This window comes from Anolis carolinensis, chromosome 6 (genome assembly GCF_035594765.1).
Source record: "Anolis carolinensis isolate JA03-04 chromosome 6, rAnoCar3.1.pri, whole genome shotgun sequence".
In the NCBI taxonomy this organism is placed as follows: Eukaryota; Metazoa; Chordata; class Lepidosauria; order Squamata; family Dactyloidae; genus Anolis; species Anolis carolinensis.
Window position 1 is genome coordinate 114,462,673 of NC_085846.1, and position 13,965 is coordinate 114,476,637.

At 42.1% G+C, this 13,965-nt stretch overlaps 1 protein-coding gene across 1 annotated transcript in view; it reads left to right on the forward strand.

The window, feature by feature from the left end:
• LOC100564326 (vasoactive intestinal polypeptide receptor) overlaps window positions 1–13,965 on the forward strand; it is a 105,264-nt gene that overhangs the window by 23,885 nt on the left and 67,414 nt on the right. Inside the window, exon 2 of the mRNA XM_003221880.4 lies at window positions 10,070–10,166. Coding sequence (XP_003221928.2) covers window positions 10,070–10,166 — 97 coding nt within the window. The remainder of the gene's footprint in view (window positions 1–10,069; window positions 10,167–13,965) is intronic.

Genomic DNA, 13,965 nt, shown 5'->3' on the forward strand with positions numbered 1-13,965 from the left:
GTTTATGCTATGGTATAGTATGGGACTTAATAGTACTTAATCCTATTTTAATTGTAACTCTTAAGCAACCAAAATCTCAATTTATCCGGCATCTCCCAATCCCCATGAGTGTTGTTTAACGGACTGTATTATTATCTGATAGGACGTAATCCTTCTTTGTTTGACCAATATTTTTATTGATCCTGTGGCTGAAATAAATCTCTGCGCATCTCCCCTGACATCACATCCTTGGGTTTATGAGATTGGCTTCTGTTTAGTTTTGTTTCCAACTTTTATGTCTGGAAGAAGAGAATGAAGGTAACAAGTGCAGAGTGGAGAGGAAGGTGGTATAAAGGAGATATTGGCAGCGTTTTATGGAAATCTGCTCAAAGCCTCAAGAGGTTAAGGGTGTGTGTGTTTCTAAACATCTTGCCTGGGATTATAGCAACTGAGCAAACAACCACAATGGAGGGCAAAGGAGGATGTGTCAACATCGCTGGGCAAATCCGGCAAATTCAATAAAGAATGGCGATCAATCAGTGCCGGGATTGTGCTGGAAATACTTGGAAGGGAACCTAGCCAGGCTTGATTCACCAACGTCAGGACCTCCCAATGCCATACCCAACTGTTTTGCCCAAACAAGAGTCAAATAATTGGATGTTACCAGACTTGAGGTGAATCTAATTATCTAGATGTCCACAAAACCCTAGGGTACACCAGAGTTTCCTACAAACTTTGGAGTGTTCCCCGACTCATGGCCAAGAGAGGATTCGAACCCTGGTCTCCAACATTGCAGTCCAAGTTACACTGTAGAATGAATGCAGTGTGATGCTACTTTAACTGCCTTTCATCATCAATATGGACTCCTGGGAGTTGTAGTTTTACAAGGTCTTTAGTCTTCTCTGCCAAAGAAGGCAGGTTCCTCACCAAACTACAACTCCCTGAATTCAATTACATAGAGCTATGGCAGTTAAAGTGGAGTCAGACTGCATTGATCCTAGAACCCTGACTCAAACCACTATGCCACATGTGCCTTAAACTACAAATCCTAGGATTTCCCTTGGTGGGCTCCATGACCACCAAGTTGAAGTTGCAATCTTTGTGCCACCCGTTACCATTCAGAGATTTACAATCACATTCATTTCATGCAAAAAGGGATCACTTATCGTTTGTAATGTATGCTTCCACCTGCCGTGAATAGAAGCAAGCAGATATAGCGGAGCAGGAGATCCCCGGACACTGGAGATATTTCTGATGGCAGTCCCTTTTTGGGAACGCTTTATAGCAAGGCTGAGAGAGGCAGTTTTGATGTTGGCCTATTTAAGCATCTGACCCAGTTCTGGTGGCTGCGGGGAGCCGAGCATGGCGAGGTTTCATCTGACAACTCTCTGCCTCCCCCCGCCCTTCCTCCCCATGTACTTTCTCAAAATTTTAAGAAAGAGGGGAAAGAAAGATGTGGTAATGAAAAGGAAGGGAAGTCAGAAAAACACCATTTAAATCTGCCTTGGGCTGTTCCAGATATGGCAAACACATTGGGTCGTTCTTATTGCATGCTTTCAAGTGGTTTGGATCAGCAACCCAAAAGTAGACCTGTCACAAGGTTTTCTTGGCAAGATCAGTTTCTAATGGTTTGCCAATGCTTTCTCCTGAGGCTGAGAGAATGTGACTTGCCCAAGGTCACCCAGTGGGTTTTTATAGCTGGGCAGGGATTTAAACATTCGTCTCCAGAGTTGTAGTCCAGTGCTCAAGTCATGTATTGGGGGGGGGGGGGGGGGTGCCTTATTTCTTAATGAGATTTCTTTTCAAGTTATCCACACGCCTCTGTAATTCTGGATTATTTTTTGGCAATTCCTGGCACCAGCTGCAACATTTTGTTTCCACCTTCCGTAGGGTTACTTTCTAATTCCAAGAGAAATCAGAACCAAAAATATCTCTCTTCTCTTTATCCTGTCCATTGGAGTTGTAGTTTTACAAGGTCTTCAGCCTTCCCTGCCATAGAGTGCTGGTGCCTCACCAAACTACAGCTCCCATGGTTCCATATCACTGAACCATGGCAGTTAAAATGGTGTCAAACTGCATTCATTCTGCAATGAAGATGCACCCCTCAACTCACTTTTCCAAACCCTCATGGGCAATGCTTCATTTCTTCCTCCACATTCAATACTTTGCATTATCTGCCAAATGTCCCAGCTCATTCTCAGTTTTCCAGAACTAGAACTGTGCAGCAGAGACTTCTAAGTCCCTGTCCAAACTACAAATCCCAGGATCCCTTACAGAGGAGCCGCAGTGGTAAACTACTATCACTGTGTAGTGTGGTGTTCTTTCCCTTCTTTCAGCTTGAAGCTAGTTCTATTCTTCTCCTTTGAAGGAAATTCTGGGTGGTCTTTGTATCTATGGATTCAACTATCCATGGCTGGAAAATATTTTTATAAGCATCGCAACTTTAAAATGCTATTGTTTTGGGCTTTCTTGGGTCAGAAGCGACTTGAGAAAATGCAGGTCGCTCCTGGTGTGAGAAAATTAGCCGTCTTCAAGGATGTTGCCCAGGGGATGTCCAGATGGTTTTAAAAAATGTTTTTACCATCCTTGTGGGAGGCTTCTCTCATGTCCCCGCATGGAGCAGGAGCTGATAGAGGGAGCTCATCCATGCTCTCCTGAGGTTGGATTCAAACCGGCAACCTTCAGGTCAGCAACCCAGCCTTCACGACATCAGTCCTAATGGCACAGAGGTTTAACCCACTGCGTTACCAGGGGCCCCATTGTGTATGATGGGACTAGAATATCCATTGATTTTGTTATATAAATGGCCTCCTGGAACCAAACCCTAGAAGATACCAATGGTCCACTGTATCCATATTATGCCACACGGGAGGAATCATGTCAATAGGTATTAAATGCACATCTTAGGCAAGACAAGTATGCAGAGAAACATTCACTATCAAAAGTGATTCCAGACCCAGTAGGGATTATATTTACCACATCCAAATAAGCAGCATGAATTCCCTTACCTGGATTCTCCCCATGCAACCAACCCTCCAAATTATGGTGGATCCCATCTCAGTGAGAAAGTGAATCCAAGTTGCATCTGCATTGTAGAAATAATGCAGTTTTACACCACTTATACTACCATGGCTCAAAACTATGGAGTCCTAAGAGCTCTAGTTTTACCAAGCCTTTCCTCTTCTTTGTCAAAGATTGTTGATCCTTCACCAAACTAATCCTCCCATGATGCTATAGAATTGAGCTATAGCAGGCATGGGCAAACTTCAGCTCTCCAGGTGTTTTGGACTTCAATTCCCACAATTCTTCATAGTAGGTTGTAAGAAATTGTGGGAATTGAAGTCCAAAACACCTGGATGGCCGAAGTTTGCCTATGCTTGAGATATAGCAATCAAACTGGTGTCAAGCTGCATTCATTGTGTAGTTCATTTGCACTCCAAATCCAAACTTTGGTTCCAATTGTGAAGGAGCTGTCTGTGGTGCTGAACCAACTACCCAAAATAGCCTCAGCATCTTGGACAGCTCCGTTAAGCCCTTTCTAAAACCTGGACCAGATTTGCTGCCCCACTGATATGTTCAGCAGTCCTCTATGAGAAAAAAAAAATCTCCAAACTGTGATAATATCCATGGCAATTCTTCCTAACAGATCTGTTCTGTAAAACCCTGCATGGATGCTCGGTTCTGATTGAGTTTTGCCCAGGCACCCCATTTATCTCCGTCTGTTTCCAAAGCTCTCCCATGCAGATTGGACGGCTATTGACTTTTAAATTAGATAGTGCCTTTCAAAGAAAAGTTTATAAAAAACACAATAGCAGGCAGTAAAAGCCAGACAATTCCCTTTGATGTGATGGTGCTCTTAACCCTCTCTTTCCTTTGCCGTAAAGGAGCTCTTCGTATTTATCTATTTACCAGAGATTTGTTTGCTGGCTTTGCTCTCCAAGGCAGCTTGCACTGAAATTAACCCAGCAAGGAATTCCAAAACAGACAGAAGAGGTTGTTAATTAAAAGAATCAAAACAATATCAGTTATATGTGCAAGGTGTTTAATGTTTAATGGCTTCAGTTTGGTTGGGTTTCCTACGCGGATACAAACCATCAATTGTAAACCATTAGAAGAAGCTATCTTTCTTTTATGATGATCATAAAAGAAAGATTGTTCCTTCTAATGGTTCACAATCAATGGTTTGTATCCGCATGGTTAACTCAAACAAACTGAAACCATAGAGTCACTTGGATTTTCATAAAGTTTGTATCATCATTGAGTCAATTGATTTAGAATTCAGACCCATATATTGACAGTGAGGGCCCCAAAAATAATATTTTGGGGGATATTTCATTTCCAAAGCTCACTAGATCTGCTTTGAAAGGCAACTTTGGTACATTTGGAGTCCCCTTCAATAGTGTTACAGGGTCTCCAGTTTTTGCAACCCAACTCCAAATGGTGTTCATTTTCCAGTTTTGTGAATCTCAACTCCAGAGAAGACGAACATGCTCCAAGATTTCCTGCTCAAAATAGCCCCTTGCCACACTTTGCAGAGTTTAATTTGTTTGTTGTTGTGAATTGTCAAGACTCTCCAAGGAACAGTATGTATTTACTTAGTAAGTTTCCTCCTACTCTCAAAGTTGTGGTGCAGGGCTCACCTTCCACTCTGCCCTGCATCTGCTTTCTGGCTAAAATCAAGTAGGTTAGGAAGGACAGTATTTAAAATGACCATAGATTGGAGAGTTGTTCCAAAACAAACACAAGGAACTTGTACTGGGAGAATTATAAGATACTATAATTTGGGAGAAGAAACAAAATGCAGATATATAGGATTGGTGATTCCTGGCTTGACAACAGTCCACATGAAGGGGATCTGGGAGTCATAATAGACCACAAGTTGAACATGAGTCAATAGTGTGATTCAGCACCAAAAAAACCCCCAAAAAACCTGTGATTCTAGGCTGCATCAAGAGGAGCGTAATATCTAGACCAGTGGTTCCCTTTTTTTTTTTTTTTTTTGAGCAGGGACCACTTTGACCAGGGACCACTCTTCAACATTAGTACCAAAATGGTTACAAATCAGTATTTGATCAATGTTAGATTTGGTTTGGTTATTTGGGGTGTTGATTCAGAAAATTGCATTGGCTAGACCACATCAGTTCTAGTTTCTGATACAGAACAAATGCCATCCAGTAGTCGACATATCCCCGCCCACAGAAAACCATATTTAATAATCTTGGGCTCATAAGGTCCATCCAATACAATTTTCTAAATCAGCACCCCAAATAACCCCAGGAAAATGAAGACACCAAGGCTCCCCGACCTCCAGGTGCCACAAGGGGAGGGAAGAGGAGAAGCAGCAGTCAGGAGGCTTGTTGTCATGCCTTTCGTGGGTCATCAGCCTCTCCCCTCCTGATAACCCTGTTGCCTCAGCACTAGAAGAGGGTTTCACAAGACCAGTTGCTCTTATTGCAACAGTGTAGTAACTGTGAGGCCACGGGCCATATTTTAGTTCTTGGGGACAACTAGTGGTCCATCGACCATAGACTGGAAAACACTTATCTAGATTGAGGGAAGTTACAGCCCCTCTCTATTCTGCTTTGGTGGGACCTTCTGTCCAGTTCTGGGCAACACAATTCAAGAAAGATATGATCAAAATGGAAGATGCCCAGAGACCCAAATGGTCAAAAATCTAGAAACCATGAATCCTTCTGAGGAGTGGTTTAGGAAGCTGTGGATGTTTAAGCTGGAGAAGGCTGAGAAGCCATGTTTGAAACGATGTCAAACTGAGGAGGGGGCAATATGTTTTTCTACTGCTCCGAAGACTTCCCAATGGTTAGAGCTGTTTGAAAGTGTCCTCCTTGAGTATCCAGTTGAGTCTCACCCTCTGAAGGTTTTGAAACAAAGGCTAGATGGCCATCTGTTGAGAGGGCTTAGATCAGTGGTTCTCAACCTGTGGGTCCCCAGATGTTTTGGCCTTCAACTCCCAGAAATCCTAACAACTGGTAAACTAACTGGGATTTCTGGGAGTTGTAGACCAAAACACCTGGGCACCCACAGGTTGAGAACCACTTGCTTAGATTGCGTCTTCCTGATTGACAAGAAGAGGATGGATTGATGTCCTTTGTAATCTGTTCAACTGCAGTGAAATATACTGCCCAGGGGTCCAGTGGAGTCTGGATGGACATCTGTCGGGAGTGCTTTGATGGTGTCTTCCTGCATGGCAGAGTGGGTTTGGATTGGATGTCCCTTGAGGTCTCTTCCAACGATAACTTCCTATGATACTATGAAATATTCTTCTTCCTCTCCCTTTGAGTAAGTGAGAATAACCTTCCCATTTCACCTCGATATAAGTACTGATTTTTATCTTAACATATATATTTCCATATTTTTTACCTTTGTGGGAGAATTCCCTACGGCGGGAAATTAAAACAGTTCCGAGGCCATGCTTCTTTTATCCAGGAAGGAAAAAAAGAAACCTTCGTTGTGACTTTCAAACGTTTAACCTATCTAGGTGTGTGCTGCCGTCAAGAGAATCGAAGGCGACTCTTTTAAGGAAACGAATTAGGGCCTTTTGAAGAGAGAAAGGCAAGGAAGAGCCTTGATATCTTCAAGGAATTTTTTGAACTTTTTCTTTATTTAACTTTTCGGCGTGCATTGTAACCACATATGAATCATAGCTCCCTTTATCTTGGGTGTATCGTTTTGGAGAATTTCACTGGGGTAAAGCAGATAAATAGCATTGAATGAGACTAAACCAGGCATGGGCAAACTTTGGGCTTCTCTCCAAGTGTTTTGGACTCCAACTCCCACCATTCCTAACAGCCTCAGGCCCTTTCCTTTTCCTCCTCAGCCGCTTAAGCGGCTGAGGAGGAAAAGGAAGGGGCCTGAGGATGTTAGGAATGGTGGGAGTTGGAGTCCAAAACACTTGGAGAGAAGCCCAAAATTTGCCCATGCTGCACCAAACTGTCTCTTTCATATCCCTTTTTTTCAGATGTTTAATACCAGCCTGAAGAGAACCCACCTAGAAAATTCCCCGTCGCCCGAATCCATCAGATGCAGAAGTTTTTGATGATTAGAACAAGCACGGCAAATCCATTTGGGAGACATTGTTCTCTTGGGTAACTTCTGGCCCCGTGTTGTGCGATCGGATAGGAGGCGTGTTTGCACAGCAGTCTGGAAACTACGCCTTGCAATTTCCCTTCCATATATATATATTTACTCAAATGTATTAATAGTCCAAGGTTCCACATCTCAAGTACATATTGACCTAATTTTCTTTCCTAATATACGAGTAATAATATCACTGTGCGGCAGCAGGCATTTATTCAGAGGTTGTGATGACATGTCAAGCTAACATATATCACTCACAAATTGAGATATTACGGCTCTCTTTTTTCCAGGTCAAGGGATAAGATCTGCATCGCAGTTACCGTGTTTCCACAAAAATAAGACAGTATCTTATATTAATTTTTGCTCCCAAAGATGCTCTGGGTCTTATTTTCAGGGGATGTCTTGTTTTTCCATGAAGAAGAATTCACATTTATTGTTGAACAAAAAAGAACATTTATTATACACTGTACAGTAGTTGTCATCATAAACCAGCATAACCAGACAAACTGTGAATCCTATCAAGAATTTCTTGTTACTAACAATATTTTCATGTACAACACTTTCTGGTACGTACATTTACCGATCCTGCATGCTGTGGTGTTCTGTTCGTTGGGCATGCTTCCAAACAAAAACTTTGCTAGGTCTTACTTTCGGAGGAGGCCTTATATTTAGCAATTCAGCAAAATCTCTACTAGGTCTTTTTTCTGGGGATGTCTTATTTTAGGGGAAACAGGGTAGTACCTTCACGATTTTGTTGGGACTCAGTTAAATCACAGTTGGAAGGGACCACAAGGGCCATCCAGTCCAACCCCATCCTGCCATGCAGGAGAACACAATCCAAGCACCCCCAACAGATAACCATCCAGCCTCTGCTGTAAAATTTCCAGAGAAGGAGACTGCACCGGACGCCAAGGCAGCATATTTCAATTTTGAACAGCTCTTACCATAAGGAAATTCTCCCTAATGTTTATGCCAAAACTCTTTTTCTGCCATCTGAATCCATTGCTCTGTTGTTGTTAGGGATTCCTCTTCTTCAGAAGAGGAAGGGGAGCAGGAAAATGTTCATGAGTCAGAGGGGCAGTCAGAATCTGAGGAGGAGATTTTGCAAGTGCCCACATTTCAGGAAAGGTGAAAAGAAACAGAGCAGAGATGTCGTTCAGCTAAAATAGCTACCGGAAATGCAGAGTAATTGGGAACCACCCTAGCAGCTGTCGGGGAACTCAGGGCTATAAATCAGAAGCAGGTGCAGCCAGCTCTTGCTGGTAACAAACTGACTCTAAAGCCTAAGCCTTCGCTCCCCTTGTGCCTGCTTCGAGTCTCCATCTGGGAAACTACTCATAAGGATTTACTGGTGTTTCTTTGTCTGAAGTAAGACTGCTACTTGATTTGGGAATTTATCAGATTTAAGAACTGTGTTTGCCCTAAGACTTACTTGCTTCCTTTTGCATTATTCCACTGAGTGTGCTGTTCTTTATGTTTTGAAGTAAAGCAGTTTTCATTTACTTACCACACTGTTTTAAGGCTGTTCTTGAAAGACAAAACAGGACAGTTGTGTTCTAGTCTCCTGAGCAGCAGAGCACAATAACAAATAATAATAAAACTTTACTTCTACCATCTCCCCGAAGGGACTCGGGGCAGCTAACAAAATACAGCAAAGTGCCGCATATAGACAGTACATAAATCTAAAACGATAAAACCACAGAATTACAATCATACACATACATAATACAATGTAAAACATTATAATTTATAAAATTCAGTCATAGTTGCAGATAAAAACAAGTTGTTTCGATTGACACATCCCAGTGCCGACGTGATGCCCACAGTAAGTCCTTGGACTAGTCCTTAAAAATCTGTGTAAGATCAAAGGCTTGTTTTAAAAACTGTAATGGAAAGGTTTACTGTTTGTAAACTGTAATGGAAGGCTTGAAAGCGAAGGGGCTGTCCTGATCTCTCTAGGGAGGGCATTCCAGAGTCAGGGCACCACCACCGAGAAGGCCCTCTCATCCCCACCAACCAAAGGCGGGACCACGAGAAGGGCCTCCCCAGCAGAACTCAATGTCTGTGCCAGTTCATAGAACGAGATGCAGTCTCAAAGATAGGTTGGACCTGAAATGTATAGGGCTTTATAAGTAATTACCCAAACTTTGAATTAGATGAGGAAACTGGTCAGGAGCCAGAGGAGCATGGTATGCTCTCTTCAGCTCATCCTGGTTAGTAATCTGACTGCCAACCTTTGCACTAACTGCAGTTTCTGATTCATCTTCAAAGGCAGCCCCACGTAGAGGGCATTATAGTAGTCCATTCTGAATGTAACTAAGGAGTGGACCACCATGGCCAAGTCAGGCTTTTCAAGGTACAGTCACAACTGGCACACAAGTTTTAATTGTGTGAAGGCCCTCCCTGCCACTGCTGACACCTGAGCATCAAGCGTCAGTGATGAATCCAAAAGGACCTCCAGACCTCAAACCTATGGGACTTCCTTTCAAATATTTGAAATATTTCATGTTCCCTCCTCTCAGCCTTCTCTTCCACAAGTTAAACAAACCAGGCACAATAAACTGCTCCTCATAAAGCTAGGTTTCCAAATCTTTGTTGCTCTTCTTTGGACACAGTCCAGCTTGTCAATATTCACCTGAACATTATTATTATTCCAGATGAGGTCTGGCCAAAGCAGTATAGAGTGGAACTAACAAGATACTAGATCCAATGGATACAACCTAGAATTGCATTGGCTTTTTTTAGCTTCTGCATCACACTTTTGATTCGCATTCACCTTGTGGTCTCCTAGCAATCCCTCCCAATTTGGTGTCATCTGCAAAATTGATAAGCATGCCTTCTATGATATGTGGCAGATCCTCATAGTGTAGGTTTTCTGCTGATGCTTTCAGATGTGCGTAGGATTTTCAAGGGAAGACTGTATGGTTTGAAATAACATCATACTACCAATGGAAGACCAACCTTTTTTCCCTTGTTCTCCCTGGGCTTTTTATAGGTGTCGGGAATGTCCTCTGACTGCTCCATCCTGCTAAAGCTTGCATCTCTACGGGAAGAATGCTTCGCACGCCTCAGCTCCGAGAATGAAACTTTTGGTAAGCAGACCCAAAGCAGATTGCCTTTGAGCTTTATTGCAACAACTTACTATTCTTCAACAGTAACATTATTGCAGAGAATAGATACAGCTGAGGACTTTTGATATTTTTCCATCTTGTCGATAGCACAATGACATCAACTTGCCATTCCATCGTCCCATAATTAGACCTCTTCACACTCTCTTAACTTTGCCTTCCTGCATCATCATCAACCTCATGATCACAATTGTGAAATTGCAGCATTAAAAACAAACAAAACAGACAAGTGTGAAGGAAAGCAGACAGCTTGGGAATAGCAAGGAAGATGGAGAAGAGGAGGAGAATCTCACTTTAGAGTTGTAGTTTAGGAATTACAGTTTGGTGAGGCACCAGCACTCTTTGAGAGAGAAGACTAAAACTGCAATTCCATTGCATTGAACCATGGCAGTGAAAGCAGTATCAAAACCAGATTTATTTTACAGTATAGATGCACCCAAGGACTTCAAAATCCATCTGCTTGGTGACAGAAGCCAAACTGACAACTGCTACTAGACTTTCGTTATTTATTGGATGTGTCTACACTGTAGAATTAATACAGTTCCATGCCACTATAACTACCATGGCTCAATGCTATAGAAACTTGGGACTCATGGATTTACAAAACCTTTAGGCTTCCCTGCTAAAGAATGCTGGTGCCTAAGGAAACTACAACTCCTATAATTCCATAGCATGGAGCCATGGAAGTTAAAGTGGTGTCAAACTGCTTCATTCTACTGTGTAGATGCATCCCTGGAGACCAGAAACGTTTCTGCAATAGATAGTTACAGCAGCTGGATTATCCTTAAGACACGGTTCTATGTTATCCATCTAAGATACCTTGACTGAAATCTCAGGTTTGAAACTGCATTATATGTTCAGTGTGGAACCATATAATGGAGTTTCTGAAGTGCATTATATAAGTCTACAAACTGACCATATAATGCAGTGTCTAAACTGTGTCATATTGCAGTGTAGATGGGCCTCAGGTTTACTTGGGAGTTATAGCTGCCTGCCCCTTCTAGTAGACGGAGGAACGGAGAGAGTCCTACATCGTGCAAAGGTTTGTCCTTCTTCAGACATTTCTATTTTCTCTGCTTTATTGCAATGATATATACACAGTGAATATATGTCAGGAGGCTGACCCCATCTCCTGCACTGTCTTGTCAACTAGTCAGAGGAGATTATGTCTCTCTTAAATTGCTTTCTTTTTTCTTTCTACCAACCTCCCCTTTCCATACCAGAGATTTGCACTGTAGAATTAACTCAGTTTGGCACCACTTGAAGTGCTATGACTCAATGCAGTGCAATCCTTGGAGTTGTAGTTTTACAGCATCTTTCACCTTCTTTGCCATAGAGAGCTGGTGCTTCTCCAAACAACAACTCCCATGGTTCCCCAGCATGGAGCATGGCAGTTCAAGTTGTGCCAAAATGCATTAATTCTGCAGTGTAGATGCATTTTGAATCCTAGTTCTTGGGTTACACAATGAATAAGTCAAGGGTGGTGAATTGAAGCCTGCGGGTTGCATGTAACTCTCAGGGTCCTAAGTTAAGATCCCTAAAGCCCCCAGACCCAATCCTAGCATGTGCTCATGACCCAAATGAGTCAAGACCATTGTCAAACATTGATGTTTACCCTTACAACACCCTCATATCCTACATCAAACAATATCGTTCCATGTTTATCTTCTATTTTTGTATTTTGTATGTAAGATGCTTGGCTATATATTATGTGCCGTGGATGATGGGTTTTACTATGCAATTAACTATGCTTGTACTTGATTACGTAATGCTGCTTACTCTCATTAGCTTGGAATTATTTCAACTCTATGCGTAGGGCCGGGCTGTGGTGCAGCTGGCTAGTAACCAGCTGCAATAAATCACTACTGACCGAGAGGTCATGAGTTCGAAGCCCAGGTCGGGTTAAGCCCCCGACCATTAAATAGCCCGGCTTGCTGTTGACCTATGCAGCCCCGAAAGACAGTTGCATCTGTCAAGTAGGGAAATTTAGGTACGCTTTATGCAGGAGGCTAATTTAACTAATTTACAACATCATAAAACTGCCAGCAAAACACGAGGAAAGGAATGAGGAAGTACAGCCACTAGTGGACAGTGAAGCAACAGCTCCCCCTGTGGCCGGAAATCATGAAGCTGGAAAAAAATGTTAAATGCCTCTGTGTCTGTCTATATATGTTGTTTGTCTGTTGACATTGAATGTTTGCCATATATGTGTTCATTGTAATCCGCCCTGAGCCCCCTTCGGGGTGAGAAGGGCGGAATATAAATACTGTAAATAAATAAATAAATAAATATCTTTGAGTCTCATTTAGGAGAGGAAAATGGGGCAACGACAACAATAATAATAGGGCAATGATCTTCTCCTTCTCCTCTTCTTTCTTCTCCTTCAAATGCCACACGTCCTATTGGCTTACTAAGTATGAGAACCTAGGGCTATTATTTCCCATCTTAGCAGTCACGCATCTGCTTGATGTAGTAATAAATGTTTTAGCCTACAAGACTCTTGGGTATGTCACCAGAACGGTGTATTAATGACATGCGTAATCTAAAGAGACTGGTTAGAAGCGAAGGACATAAAAATAATGTCATTGATCATCTAGAAGACTCACCATTTGCCCCATGAGTAGGTGAAAGATGACATTCATAGGAATGGGATCACATTTCCCAAGCAGTCCTAAGCCGTTGTGACATGTTGTTGTGAGCAATCATCACTTGCGTGCTCCTAGCAATGGGAGACATGTACGATGGACATAAGCAATTAATAAGCCAAAGTGATGTAACGAAAAGGAAACATATGCTTGGGGATAATACGCTATTCTTTTGCCAGGAACGGGCTGTGCAAAAATATAGTACTTCCAAGGTCATTCTCTACAACACAGCAGCCTTTTTTGTCAGAAATTATTGGTGTGGTCTTTGGTTTCATGCTGAGATCTCTATCTGTTGAATCTGTGGATATGAAATCAACCATTGAAAGAGAAAAGGGGAGCAAATAATGCCTGTTTCACCAACTCTAAATCTGTAACTTTGGACACCGAACAACAATCATATGTAAAGTGGAGAAAGAAAATAGCCATCCTTGCATTGGAAGAAGCTTTTATGTGGTTTCTCAAAGGGTCAAAATGCTTGTGTTTACTTATGTGTATTGTGTGCTCACACTGTTAGTTTCAGATCAAAATTTGCTGGAACATATTGAACTGCTCTTCTGTTTTGCCTTATTTTTTTCCCCATGTTATTTCTGCCTCTGAACGACAACTAAGGTATTAAATGAGACATATTTGTATTTTCTGTCACTAGAATGCCTCGTTAAGCCTGGCAAATGTAGAGATTTCGGAGACCCGGCGTTCTCCATTCTGTCGTGAGTCTAGGGAAGTACAAAATAGATACATTCACACTGCAATGTGGAGACAGTGCATTTCTCTTTTTTTATTATTGCTACTTAAGATGCAGGTCTGCCACTGCAGACAGAAAATCCTCACCATCCCAAATCTAATAAACCGCGTCGTAGGCAGGTAGGAATATGAAGTGCGGCTCAGTTTGCATCCTCTTGCAAGGTGGCAATGTCGGTTCTAGTTAAAGAAGCAATTCATTCTCCTTGGCTAATTAAGTAAGCCGTGTCGTTCAAAAGGAAATCAAATGTAATCAGTGGAAACTACAAGGGACATTGCATTTGGAAACACACACAAACATGCACACTGTGCACACCCATCCTTTCATCACTTGTGTTGATTAAAAGTGATTAATCGGCGTTGGCATGTTTGACTCGTGA